General features: G+C 42.1%; 1 protein-coding gene across 1 annotated transcript in view; it reads right to left on the reverse strand.

Moving 5' to 3' along the window:
• The window catches only part of P4HA3 (prolyl 4-hydroxylase subunit alpha 3), a 34,271-nt gene extending 20,403 nt beyond the window's left edge, over positions 1–13,868 (reverse strand). Inside the window, exons 1-4 of the mRNA XM_057750370.1 lie at positions 13,650–13,868; positions 7,754–7,896; positions 6,862–7,085; positions 2,174–2,323 (exon numbers count right to left, since the gene is read on the reverse strand). Of these exons, the coding sequence (XP_057606353.1) occupies positions 2,174–2,323; positions 6,862–7,085; positions 7,754–7,896; positions 13,650–13,849 (717 nt within the window). The 5' untranslated portion in view covers positions 13,850–13,868. The remainder of the gene's footprint in view (positions 1–2,173; positions 2,324–6,861; positions 7,086–7,753; positions 7,897–13,649) is intronic.
• Positions 13,869–14,742: the final 874 nt, after the last annotated feature.

Here is a 14,742-nt window from a genome sequence, read left to right on the forward strand (position 1 = left end):
TGTGTGACCTTCCTTGAACTTCTCTATCCATTCATACACATTTCTTCGCGACAAAACACTTTCTCCATACTGTGCACAAAGTCTTCAATAAATAAGGGCACCAGGTACACCCTCAGACCACAAAAAATGAATCACTGCACGCTGCTCTTCTTTTGTGCAGATCACAAGTGGGGCATCCATTTTTGCTCACACTGCAGTTACAAATGAACTGATGTAACACGTTCACACCTGCACAGCAGTGACTGAGGAGAAAGTAGCCTTGAACAGAGAGCACTGATAAGACAGTGCAGCCAACAGAAGTTTTAATATAATTGGAGTGCAGATAATTTTTGACTCACCCTCGTATATTAGTTAACTTATGTTTATTGTTCCTTTTGTTAATCTGTCTTATATTACAGGGAGGTCTCAGCCAAAAACTCATAAGGTTATTGGGAAAATTACTTCCACATTCCTACAGCATCATTATTATTCCCTTTTAAAGACAAGAAAAGTAACGTCCAGGGAGGTCAAGTAACTTGCCCAAGTTTTCACAGAATTTGAACCTAGGTCTGCCTGGCTTCAGAGCTTATGGTTTAATTACTACACTCTACTATCTCTCATTATTAGTAGTTACTGAAATAATTTTTCACTAAAATATATCATGAAAAAGTATTAAATAATAATAGTACTATATACTATGATATTATATATATTATACTTTTCATGGTATATATAAATATATAATGTTACATGATAATGTAATGTCCATGGAGGGACATTTATCCCTAATTTACTAACAGTAAAAAGGGGACCAGAAAGTGTCTATAAGACATACAAAAAAAAAGTGCTGTAAGAGCACAAAGAAGGAGAGTCTGAGGAGTCTGAGAAGAATTAAGGGAGACTTCACTAAATAGGTAACATTTGAGCTACACCTAGTAAGAGGAATAAAATTTACCAGACAAAGCATGACTGGAAAGAGAGAGTCTACAAGTGAGGAGAGGAGAAATCTAAGTCATCATGGGGGCAAAAACAAAACTATTAATCATGGGGAAAAAAACAAAACTATTAATCAGACACTGTATTTAAAACTGTCTTTCAGGGTGAACTGCTTCAGTTCATCTTCCCTGAGTCTCCACATCAATTCTCCATTTCTTCCTCTATTAAAATTCAATTACTTCTCGCCCTTTGTTGCATCACAGTGATTCTATTACAGCTTCAATATGTAGCAATTAAGCAGGAGAGTTAGGAAGAGCACTCTGGAAAGTTTTACAACAAAGAGCCACTTACCAGGAACTTCCATGAGAGGAACAGGACCATTTGCTGCACTGAGAATAAATATGTTTTGGCAGCAACACATAGGTTGGGACCACCCACATCCTCCTCCCTTTTCTCAGGACAAGGGGGAAAGAAAAAGGAATGTATAAAGTAGAAATGGTTTATTAGTTTTGGCAACTCTAGGGAACTGGCTCTGTAGTGACTTTTCCAGTGCATTCTTGAAGACTGTACAACTCTGGTGGGAAATGGGATTAGCTATACAAAGGATGGCAGCTCCTACATGTAGGGAAACAAGCTTTCGCAAGGGGCACAACAGGTCATAGATTAACAGTGCCAAAGAAAAACAACACATGGAGGAGGCACTGAGCTGATGCTCTGGACCAATGACGCCAGCTCTATATCTGGACACTATTCATACCACAGGTGGACTTGACTACAGATGGGAAAGGATAACAATCAAACTTCTTCCTTGACGTTGGCAATATCATGGCATAATATCTGTGAAGAGTTATGAAGTGTTGAGAATGCAAAACAGTGATCTGCATTGACTATGAAGCCATTAAACATTTGCGGATGCCGCTGCTGTGGCTACAGGTGAGAGACTGCCTCCCACGTGGGAGACAATGACTTTAAAGTAGTCAGTGCATTGGAAAGAGCACTAACGAAGTGTCAGACAGACTCAGGCTCTAATCCCAGCTCTCTGAACTTTGTGACAAGTGAGGAATCCTTTGGAGATTCAATTTACTCACATAAGAAATATGGAAATAACAAAACAACTGCCCTGTTTGACTCACATTTGGTCCTGTTGGGAAGATGAAATAAATTAAGAGACACGAAAATGCTCAGAAAATTGTAAAGCAGATATAAAGCATCGCGCTTATTGTGATGAAAGCAGTGAGCCTCCTGCTTACTCCCCTACCTGGAAATAAGCGAAGGCCAAGTGATCCAAGGCATCCTCTAGACTCGCCTCATCCTCTGTCTTCCATTCTCCATAAGAGCCTCGGAAGAGACTGACAGCCTCCTCCAGCCATGGAATGGCATGGTAGTAATCCCCCATGTCGTAGGCCACCTGTAGGCAACATAAGTACCATCACTAAAGCCTTAGTTCATGGGTGGAGAAAGGAAACGACACTGCAAAGAGTGGAGGGCCTTTGGAACCCAAGAAGGCAAGTTTTCTAATTCATTTAAATTAAATGTATTAAGCATCTATTACATACAAGACAATGTGCTAGGCATGGAGAATACAAAAGGGTTCTTGCATTTAAAGAATTTGTAATCTGGGGAGATGTGAGATATGAACTCAAGTAATTATAACATTGAGCAGAATGGCATGAATGCCGAAGGAAATATGTATAATGTACTGCAGAGGCATACAGAGGGAGGAGACTTGAAAAAAGGGAGGAGACTCAGAAAGCTTCATGGAAGAAGTGCCATCTGAGATGAGCCTTCCTTGAAGAAGGAAAAGAATTTCAATGAGCAGAGACTGGGATGAAGGGTGTTTTCTTTATGATGAGGGAATGGTAGAAACAGAAGCCAAAAGCAAGAATATGTCCAAGTAATATATTGTGGCTATAGGCTAAGGTGGAGAGAAGCAGGAAATAAACATAAAAAGGCAATATGGGCTAAGCTAAGTAGAACATGACTGTCTTGTTTTTAGGAAGATATTGTTGGTAGCAATGTGAGGAATAGATTAAATGCATTCATTTATTAATTCAACATTTACTGAGTATTTACAATGTACCTGGTGGTCCCTGCCCTTAAAGAGCTTACAATCAATCAAGGGGCACATGAGTAAACCAATAATTGTGACATAATGCATCAGATACCTTAATGAAGGCAGACATTGGAATGCTACGAGAGCTCAGTGGATCTGTCCCATATTACATTTTGGAATGTGGGGAATATGGCAACATGCACTAGACATAGCTCCTGTCTCCTGATAGTTAACTAGAATACCAGAACTGTGGGTGGAATTTCCTGGAAGTTGATGATGTTGAGGACAGCATGGAATTATCAAGTCACAGATTTGGAAGGCCTCTGGCAAAATGATCTAATTCAGGTATAATTTGCGGCAGGCAGAAAAACAGGGCAGAACCTAGAGATACTGCAACTCTGCTGCCTAAACAGCAAGTCCATTCCTATCTCCCATCTGCCATTAGCCTGCTGTGTTATCTTTCTGGTCCTTAAATTTCCTATTTGTAAAAATGTTGAGTTGAAGAATAACAATAAGAAATGGCTGAAATTTTCCTGCTAAGTTAACAATCTATTTAATTAAGATTTCCATGAGGAACCTTAAGTCTCAGCAATATGGCAGATTTAGGTAACTGGAATCCTTCCGACCATGAAGACTTAGAAATTTTGAATAAAATATAAACATAATTTTATTATATATTTTTAAGAAAGACTGGAAAATACCCAGGTACCAGAAACAAAGAAGGAGCTGAAAATCCAAGTAATAAGCTTATGAGCAGATGCTAAAGCTGCCTAGGATGGGGTGGGTGTTAGTTCCAGTAACCTTGGTACTTAATAACCTTAGGTTATAATGCCCACATGAGGACAGTTATATGAGCCTTCTGTAGACCTCCCAAAACCTAGGAACTGGAATTAAGACACACTCATAAAACTGAAACCCATGAAAAACTACACCTTAAGGGAAAGAGTAGACCAGAAAAAAATCTAACCACTGTCACAAAGAGACAAGAAAGTTGGTTTGTTTCTGTCTGGCCTCTATTCAGAGAAATAGATATGGAAACAACCTAAGTGTCCATCAATGGATGAATGAACAAGGAAATATAAATGAGCCATTAAAAATAATGAAATCTTGTCATTTGTGACAACATGGATGGAACTTGAGGGCATTATGCTAAGTGAAATAAGTGAAACAGAGGAAGACAAATACCATATGATCTCACTTACATGTGGAATCTTGAAAAAAAAGAAAAAGAAAAAGAAAAAAAAAAAAAACCCCAGAAACAAAAACCAAAAACAAAACAAAAACCCCAATCCCATTGGTTGCCAGAGGCCAGGGGCAGGGGGTAGGCGAAATGGGTGAAGGGGGTCAAAAGGTATAAAATTCCAGTTATAAAATAAGTAAGTCATGGGGATGTAATGTACAGGAAGGGAAAAAAAAAGGATCTAAGGCTAGTGATACTACCACAGTACCTGGAAGAAGAAAACCCCAAACTCTATGAAGGGATATTCCCACAGCTCTGGGCAGAAAGCATCTCTTAGAGAGGAAAAAGTCCTGCTAAAAATAAGCTCACAATCAAATATGATAAACTAAACTATATCAGGAAATAATCAATCACGAACAAGAGTCAACCAACACAGCACTAGCATAGTAAAACTAGACAGTCAGGAATTTCAGGAAATAGAAAGACTGATCTGCTTTAAAATAATCCATGGAGGAGGGAACTGGGGATGAAACGATTTTGTCTACATGCTAATACTTATCAAAGCTCATTCTTTGACCCAGCAATACCACTCCCAGGTATTTAACCAAGAGAAATGAAAACAAATGTCCACAGAAAAATGTACATAAGAATGTTAAGAGCAGCTTTATTCTAGCCGATGCTGGAAACAAATCTAAGTATCCATCGACATGAGACTGGATAAACAGTGTGTGGTATATTCAAACAATGGAATACTACTCAGCAACAGAAAGGAAGGAACTACTGATAAATGCAGCAACATGGATGAATTTCACAGATACAGTGTGTTGAGTGACTCAAGAGCACTTACTATATGGTTTAGGACAGTGGTCATCTAGTGCCTGGGCAGGGTGAGAGTAGAAAGGGTGGGCGTGGTGAGAAGGAAAAGGAGTAGGGCTTTATTTAGCTATCTGTAAATTCTTTCTTAAAAATCTGAAACAAATATAGCAAAATTTGAACATATATTTCATCTCGATTATAATTGCTTGTTATTTTATGTGTACTTTTCTTATATTTGAAATGTTTTATCTTTCAAAATAAGTAAATAAATACAGAAATAATGATTGCCAGTGAGACTTTCAGGAAGCAACTTACTGAATTTTCAACATATGGTTTTAGTCTCAGAAAAGCCTCACTAAGGAAGCATATATTGGTACCATACATGGAACTGTTTTAACTGGCTTCAATTTAAATTAGCCATGTGGGACTTCGCTGGTGGCACAGTGGTTAAGAATCCCCCTGCCAATACAGGGGACACAGGTTCGATCCCTGGTCCGGGAAGATCCCACATGCTGCGGAGCAACTAAGCCCATGTGCCACAACTACTGCTGAGCCTGTGCTCCAGAGCCTGCAAGCCACAACTGCTGAGCCACAGATATTGAAGCGTGCGCAGCTAGAAGCCCATGCTCCGCAACAAGAGAAGCCACCACAATGAGAAGCCCGTGCACTGCAACAGAGTAGCCCCCACTCGCCACAACTAGAGAAAAGCCTGCACACAGCAACAAAGACCCAATGCAGCCAATAAATAAATAAATAAATAAATAAATAAATAAATAAATAAATAAATAAATCCCTTAATTTCCTAAAAAAAATTAAAAATAAATAAATAAATAAATTAGCCGTGAACATGACGATTGAGCTCTGATTCCATTCAGGATTTCAGAAAAGGAAAAACGGCACACAGAGAGGCTTAGGGCAACCCACTCTACATTAATTTGGAAGACTGATCCTCAAAACTTGGATTCAGGACACAGGAGACCCACTCTCATATCAGCTAATGAATACTGCAGGGTCTGGGAAAAATTTACTTTCCTGCAATATGCATCTTCAAAATTAAAAAGGATTTACTCCATTACTTCTTGGGCAAAGGCTAACAAAGAGTATACTGTAAAATAACCTCAAGTGTGTTTAAAACTTGTGATCAAAGATCAGTTAAATATCTCACATGGAAGGTTCCTGAAGTCTATTTTCTCAAGCAATGTTAAAGCAATGTTTTTTTCCTTTGGCTGCCAGTGCGCAGCTTGCAGGATCTTAGTTCCCTGACCAGGGATGGAACCTGTGCCCCCTGCAGCAGAAGTGTGGAGTCCTAACCACTCGACCACCAGGGAATTCCCAAGTGCCTTGTTTTTTGGCACTACTTCAATTTAGTATTTCTAAATGCCTAGGAAATGTTGCAAGGGATTTCACAAAGTCTCAGGAGGCTGAGTTTCCGTGATCTTACCTTCACATTACCATTTCCTTTCCTTTCCCCCACCCTTGACCCTGTTTCTCCTTTCCACCTGGCTGTTCATCTGCTGGAGGGGTGCTATACTTAGGGTAACCAAAGGGCCATTTTTCCAAGGACAGTCCCATTTTATGTCTGTCATCCTGATTAATAACATCTTCACTCTCAAGAGCATCCTCAGTATGTGATCACCTTAGCTGTTATGGAAAGAGCATGGGATTCAGAGATAAAAGATGCAGGTTCAAAACTTAGTTCTGCTACTTAAAATTGTGTAACCTTAAGCAAGTTATTTACCCTCTCTGAACCTCGGTTTCTTCATCTGAAAATGGGGAATAATACCAAATTTCCAAGCTTGCTGTCAGGATTAGAAATATGTAAAAGCAATCGGGATACAGTGATTCCATCCCCCAGAAAGAGAGCTGAGCAATTCGCCCTCTCTCTGAATATCATTACCTTGCCAACCTGGAAACAGTCATCCCCCGTGAGGGAGAAAAGCCGTCTGGGACTGTACAGGTCAGTGACAGCAGAGCCAGTGACTCTCTGGAAGACACCTCGGGCAAGTCCCTTCACATTGAGCATGTACACGTCCTGCAGCCGCATCAGGGCCCTTGCTGCTCCCTCAAGGTCCTCAAAGGCTGGCAGGTCCTGTTCTACCTTCTCATAACCATCCTTCAGAGCTGTAAAGGTCATGAAAGCATCAATCCATCATTCAAAGAACAGGTGGTGAGCATTTAACACAGCAAGGCATCATCACCTTAATCACCATAATCACCAGGCTCATAATATTTCATGAGCAAAGATAATGTTTTATCTGTTTTTGTTCCCAGGGTACCAAAATCTTCTGAATAAGGAACAAACACTCTAGAGTAAAAACTAAGTACCTTTATCACATTGTTCCATCCTATCTGTCTCCAGGAGTCTCGCCTTTTGGGGAGACAACTCTTCTTCCTCTTAACTTCCAAAGTCAACAAACTTCTTCAAGTACAAACAGTAAATTAGGAAAGTGATCTTACTACAGATCACACTGTAGTGGCAACTTAATAAAATAGAAATTATTAGAAGACATCACTTTTACACATATGTAAATGAGTTGATACAACCTATAGTTCTTCACAGGATTGGAGTGAAGATCAAATGAGATAATGGATATGAAAGTTGTTTATAATTATAATCATATAAACATATTAACAAAGGGACCTAGTTCTTTGTAATAGTTAGAGCTAAGGAGATCAAGTAATACCTACCCACTTCATTATCCTTCATCACATCCTATCAGAATCTCTCTCCTTTCCACTGAGTCAGGAGACAGAATCTTCTCTTACCCTCCAGCCCTCCTCCTCATTACCTCGGATGTTTTCACTGGCCTCCAGACTATGTACCACATTCTTCCAGTCGGACTGTAGGCGTTTGATGAGAGTAAATGCAAGCAAAGGGTTGGACACAGGGGTTGCTGAATCTTCATGCAAAGACAGCACCTTTTCATAGAATCTGAAAGAGAGGAGTAGATTTAAGAACAAGCTTAGGGGAGAGTACACAGAGGGGGTGACTAATTTGGCCAGAGCAGGTCAGAGAAGGTTTCACAGAGGAGATAATAAACTGAAACTTGATGGCTAAATGCAAATAATGAGGAAGAGAAAAGCATGGCTCCTTCCAGGCAGGCAGAGACAGTTCAACACATGCAAAGGTAGAGAGAAAAACAGTAGGGAAATTACAAGCCATTTAGTATTGCTGGAGCACAGGGTGTATTGGGAGGATGGGGAGACCAGACTGGAGAAGTTAGGAGCACCTCATAGACCTTGCTGAGAAATTTGATTTTTACCCGGAGTGCAATTAGGAGCAGCCAAAGGTTTTTAAGTGAGAGTGGGATGCACTATGATATGTTACATATGTAAATCTGTGAGAGGGTGGAGAGGAAGGGTTAGAAGTGGAAGTGAATGGAGGCAGAAAGACCAGTTAGGAGGCCATTTCAAAACTGTAAGCAAGAGACAGGAGAGTCTGAACCATAACAGTGACAGTGGGGGCAAAGAATGGGATGGTTTCAGGAGAGATATTTAGGAAGCAGATCAAGTGGAAATTGGTGATGGCTGTAATGGGGAATGAACAGGTGGGTTACCCAGCATGCTTCCAACCTTCCTGGTTTGCCAGCATTTGCAGAAAAAGGCCAGAAATGGTGGGGCTAGAAGTGATTATCTTTCTCATTAATTTCTCTCCTCCTCCAATGTCCTACAAGAGTGTTCATACAAGCAAAAGATGCTGTTTCCTTTCCTAGCGTAGTATGGTTATCCCATTTCTAATCTCCTAATGGGACTTATATTATTGAAATTTATTAGTTATAATAAGACAAACTTAAGAGTTCTAGTCCTGCCCTCTAAGACTTTTTTTTCCTTTGTTTTAAAATTATTAATTTTGAAAACAATGGAAGTAAGAAAAAAGTGTGTGCAAAGTGAAAAGGATATGGATTTATATGAATGTATGCAAGAGCAAGAACACATTCTTGAGAATAGAAGAGTCCTTTGGCCAGAGTGGAGGACTTCAGTGAGTGGAAGGGGATGGAAGTGAAAAACAGAGGGAGTGGCAGAGTGGGGTGGATTTCAATCCCGTGAAACAGTCAGACCTGAGGATTTCTCAAGGGTGCGGCCTCAACTATAAACAGAGCCTGAAACAGAATACTTGCTTTGGGTAGAGGTGCTTCTAGTGAGCCAAACATTCAATTCAAGCAGAAACTAAGGAAAAAGAATCTGTCCCTGGGGGTGCCCCAGGGAGGAAACAGGAGCCTGTCAAGTCCCAGGATGTCTCTGGTCTTCAAGACAGGGGTAGTGGAGAGCAGCTACTCTAGGATTTTGAAACTAAACCAGCCTCCAGAGTATGGGATTTTTGTTTTTTTTACTACTCATTATTTCCTGCTTCAGCTCCATATGGAACTACTTAGTGAAAGATATTCTACTGCTAGACAAAAACACTTACAAGCAGAGACTTGGGCTTGAGTCCAGTGTGAAGGGTAAGTGTCCAGGGACAACTGAGGCTAAGTGGGCAGAGATTTTATAAGACAGTTGGATGAGGAGGAGCTGGGAGGAGACCTGAGAGGTATCCTGACCCAGCCTCCAACTATCTCTCAGTTTCCTCCTCTATAAAATGGCAGAACTGGTCTAGTCTAGAAGATCTCTATGAATCCTTTTGGCACAACCATTCTATTATTTCTTTCCATCACTTTTTCCACAACTGAATAAACAGATTCTTCATCTGGTGCTTGAGAACTAATGTATAACACGCATCAGAGGAAACTGAGGCACAAAGGGAAAGAAACGAGGCAGAGAGGTGAAGATCTGTCCCAAGTCACCCATCGGATCAAAGGCACCATCTCCTTGTTCTCTTCACATCCCACTTTGTATTATGGAGTCAATTAATTTAGGGCAGGGGTTTGAACTCTACTGCAGCACATAATTCAATTCAGTGTTCAGGTACATCATCTTTCTGTCACACACACACACAAAAAAGAAAAAACCTACCAACTAATATCTGAGGCTGGTTTGGAATTCAAGCATTGGCCCTATGCCCAGCCTCTGAGCAAATAGCTGATTTTCAGAGACGGAGTTAACTGGATGCTGAACTCAAACCTCAGGGTTTCTTAAACAGCTTTTTGCTTTAACAAATGCTGAGTGGAAAATCAGATCCTTTCCTTCAAGAATCTGCACATAAAATTTGCAACCCAATCCCTGCATTAAACATAGCCTGGACAGGTTACCCAACCATAATACACGGGCTATTTTAATTCAATATGTTTCTCCTTTGGAATTCAGAAATGGCTTTGTCTCAGTTCTTCTGAGACATTCTGAATGCTTAATTCTTAGCACAGAAATAATTGCTGCTGATACTCTTTTTAAATCTTGGTACTTTTTAAAAACTGCAACAACAACAAAAGCTAGGGGTTGACTAAGTATTATGTAACTAGTATACACAGTACTATACTAGGATACAACTATATATAACTAATATAATTTTTATTCATTAACTTGGGTAAGGAGCAGTAGTTTCAACATCAAAAATATTTAACAGAAATTCACAGAAGAATATCAACTTAGGCCCTTAGAAATAACACCTCAAGTTACATTAGATCTCCAGATTGGGAATATAAGAAAATGAGCAGGAACTGCCGAAATTCTTGTTTTAAAAAGCAAACATTTCACCAGGTTTTAGAGCAGTGGCTAGAGAACAGTCTCTAAAATGTCAAACTAAACTTTCTGAAATTAAATGTTCGTAAGTCATATGAGAAGAGAATCTAGAATTTTTCTGATTCTTTTTTATTATCTGGGGTCTCACAATCCCAGTTACTGCTTAGAGCCAAAAGTGGGGCCTAGTTTCAGCAGCCAGTCTTAAAATAAAAAAAAATCATAAAGAACTAACATTTGTTGAGCAATTATTACATTCCTTTACATGGTAGTTAATCCTTCCAACAATCCTATGATGGTAGATACTATTTTTATTATCATTTTATAGATTAGGAAACTAACACTTAACGAGGTAAAGGAACTTGCCCAAGGTCAGAGCCAAGCACTCTAATAGATGTTTGTTAAATTCCTGAATCCAGACTCTTAACCACTATGTACTCCAGCTGCTCATAAAACCTCAATAGCTATGAGGCTTGGTCTGGGTCCTGGCATATTGTATAAAGCAAGCAGTAGGGATATTGCAGCATGATAGAAAGAAACAATCAAAAGAACTATGTCCCGAGGATGGAAGATGCCTTAGAGGACTGGGGCGGGGAGGGTGGGGGGGACTCAAGGGGGAGGGAGTCAAGGAAGGGAGGGAATACGGGGATATGTGTATAAAAACAGATGATTGAACCTGTGTACCCCCCCCAAAAAAAAAAAAAAGAACTATGTCCTATGGGTGGGGGGGAGCAGAGGAGGGGGAGGGGAAGCTGGGACGAAGTGAGAGAGTAGCACTGACATATACACACTACCAAATGTAAAATGGATGGCTAGTGGGAAGCTGCTGCATAGCACAGGGAGATCAACTTGATGCTCGGTGACGACCTAGAGGGAAGGGATGAGGGAGGGTGGGAGGCAGGCTCAAGAGGGAGGGGATATGGGGATATATGTATAAATATAGCTGATTCATTTTGTTGTACAGCAGAAACTAACACAACATTGTAAAGCAATTACACTCCAATAAAGATCTGGGAAAAAAAAAAAAAAGAACTACGTCCTAGTCTTGGATTTGCTACCTACTAGATTTTATAATCTTGGATAAGGTACTAAATTTTAGTTTTCTGACATTTTAAATGATTTCTCATTTGCTTAAGAGAGTAATACCAACCTATTTCAAAGCATTGTGTGTGAGAGAGAATCAAATGAGATAGGTTTGGGCAAGGCCTCCCACTGTGACAAAGCTGTGACAATGACAATGGTGAGAAGACAGTAAAGAAGACCAGCATGCAGAGGTGGGCCCCTAGCCAGCCACTGTGATCAGCGGGGTGAGCTCTCTCTTCTGAACCTGTTCCCTAAGAGGCCCGGCATCAGGATTCTAACCCCCATCTCCATCTAAGCCACCAAATAAAGAGATTAGTGGTATGAGAACAAGTGCATGGGTAGCAGGGAGCATGATGACATCTTGAATCAAAGAGAAGAGTCTGTTCTATTTCCACCAATGATCTTGGACTCCAGCGAATCTGGAGCATGGGCCCATAGAACACTAGGCAACTATGCTACTCCAAAGAGTGACAAGAATTATTGAAATTATCATTGTTTATTGTTATAATTAACACACACATACACTCTATATATGTGTGTATCATCATGTTATTTAACTAACAGTAGATCTAAACATGCATACAACTGCTTATATGCAAGCTACATACTTAAGAGCATGTACCAAATTACATCATCATTCAGTCACCACTGAGTAACAAACAAGATCTCTCACATACACCTCCTCAAACAAACTGATTCTCTTTTACATGGGCTCTCCCACACAGTCATAATGGCCCTCACACATTCTTCCCATGTGCCCTGGAAACAGTATTACTACCACATACACTCTCAGTTTTATCAGCAGCACATTGTGAGATAGCCCTCTGTTGTCTTAGCTCAGCTGAGGGCCACAAGATATAAATACAGTATTAATATCTTCACATAACTATGTGGTTACACCTCTGTTTCTCACATTGTGAGCTTCGGTGTCCCAAGAGAAGATGCATAGCACATATGCATACACATGGTATCATATCCAATCATTCATCTTTCATTGTTTGACACTGACACAGTCAATACATGATTACAGTGCCTCGGTATTCCAAGTCTTACAGTAGAGTTTGTTGACTGTATAGCAAAACAATATTGCCTGAGCATCTGCTGGTGTGTGCTGCACTTAGCATCCCCCAGCATCAAGTATGGTTTTGCCCAGTGTTTCCTTGGTGTCAAATACTTTCATATACATATAACATCTCAGCTACAGTATTTAGAGCTCTTACATGTGCAAAGAGAAGGGAGAGCAGAAAGCAAGGGGAAGGCATGGACATCTCAGATTAATAATCATGATGTTACAGACTCCAGGCTCCTAGAGGGCAGGGTTTGGTCTTGTTCACCAGTCTCTCCAGTGCCTGGAACAGTGCTTGGCTCACAGTAGGCGCTCAAACACACGTGTTGAATAAACTGATGAACACAAAGCATTATCCACACAGTGACCTGCACAATTACCTGGCATTTTTCACATGCAGATTATGACACCATAGTGTCATGCCTACCCAGTCTCAGTGATATGTAAATCTCATACATGGTTGCAGAATGTCACCCCATTCTAAACATCAGTTCCTTGGGTCACATGGTCAACACACGTGTGGCTACTCCGTTTCACTCTTGCAATGTCGTTGTGTCTCTGGACACAGAGCCTGGGGGCCAGTACCTTGTGAGGCCCTGCCGCCTCAGAGTCACCCCACCACACTTTCCACAGTGCATCAACTTGGTGGTGTGATGCTGGATGCGGGTGCCACTGTGTGTGTGTGAGGGACGGAGTCGGAGGTTCTGCACGGTGTGACACAGCGTCTCGGGGTCCCACACTGGATGACGATGGATCTGGGGAGTCACACCGGGTCATGGTATCGCAGTCTCACAGTGAGACACCGCGTCTGAGGTCCAAGCAGGGTGACAATGAACCTAAAAGTTACCCCCCACCCTGTGGCACACGTCTTGGCCTCGTCCTCTGACTTGGTCTCCCCTACTCAGACCCCACCCCCATACCCTCACCTGGTCAGGTCCCGCAGCCGCGCCTCCTCCCCGCGCAGGTAACGCCGCAGCAGTCCCAGCAGCCGGCGCTCGGGCGCCAGGGCGCGAGCCACACTGGTCAGCGCCGAGAACGTGTCCCCGCGCTCCGTGACCGCGGCCGGGTCCCCTGCCCGGAGCGCCAGCACTGCCAGCAGCGCCGCCAGCCGTGCCGCGGGGCCCATCGCCTGCGCTCGCGCGCGTCCCCTCTCACAGTCCGGCCCGGCCCTGCGCCCGCCCTGCGCCCGCCCTCCGCCCGAGCCGGCCCCTGGGCCCCGCCCCCTCGGCCCCGCCCCCGACTCCTCCTCGCTCTGACCCCTCCCCTCCCTTGCTCTCCACCCGCTTGCCCGCTAGCTCCTCAGACTGCGTGTGGGCTGCCTGCAACCTGTGTCCGCCCGCCCTCCGCTAAATCACAGCCCTGGGAAAGCATTTCCACTGTGCCTATTTCACACTTGGGGAAACTGAGGCAGCGGGTGTGGTGAAGGATGAATTCACCAGTGTATGGCTGTACAACGCCATCCAAAAATATTCATCCCTCTGGATCAAGGGGTGGAAATACAGAAACATCACAGGACTCTGATGGAGAAAGCAGGAGAGTAAATGTTGTGGTATGGTAACAGTGGTGCGGGTAAAGAGCTGTGACAGACCGAAGGGGAAGAAAATACTTCACACAGGACTTGCCATCTGAACCAGCTTGAAGGATGAGTAGAATTTTGGCTGGAGGTAAAGAGGGTGAAGGCCATTAAGGTCATTGCATGGCAAATCTAGGACCTATACAACCAAAAACTCTGGGGTCCTGGGTCACTGCTCTACACGACGTACCCCTGATCACTTAAGCAAACAAAAATATTGTTATTATTATATCCTACTACTTAGTCTTTCCCCCTCTTTCCCAGGCAGTGTTTATTCACTCATTCATTCCTTTAACAAATATTTAGCACCTGTTCTACTGTGCTGAGGTCAAAGAGAAATAATAGATCCAACCCTGGACTCACAAGAGAGACAGAGGTGTAAACAAATAACCACTAAGTGCTGTCAGGGTAACCGAGGGTTGTGCAGTGAGCAAGGGCAACCCGGA

The sequence above is a fragment of the Hippopotamus amphibius genome, chromosome 9 (assembly GCF_030028045.1).
Source record: "Hippopotamus amphibius kiboko isolate mHipAmp2 chromosome 9, mHipAmp2.hap2, whole genome shotgun sequence".
NCBI lineage: Eukaryota > Metazoa > Chordata > Mammalia > Artiodactyla > Hippopotamidae > Hippopotamus > Hippopotamus amphibius.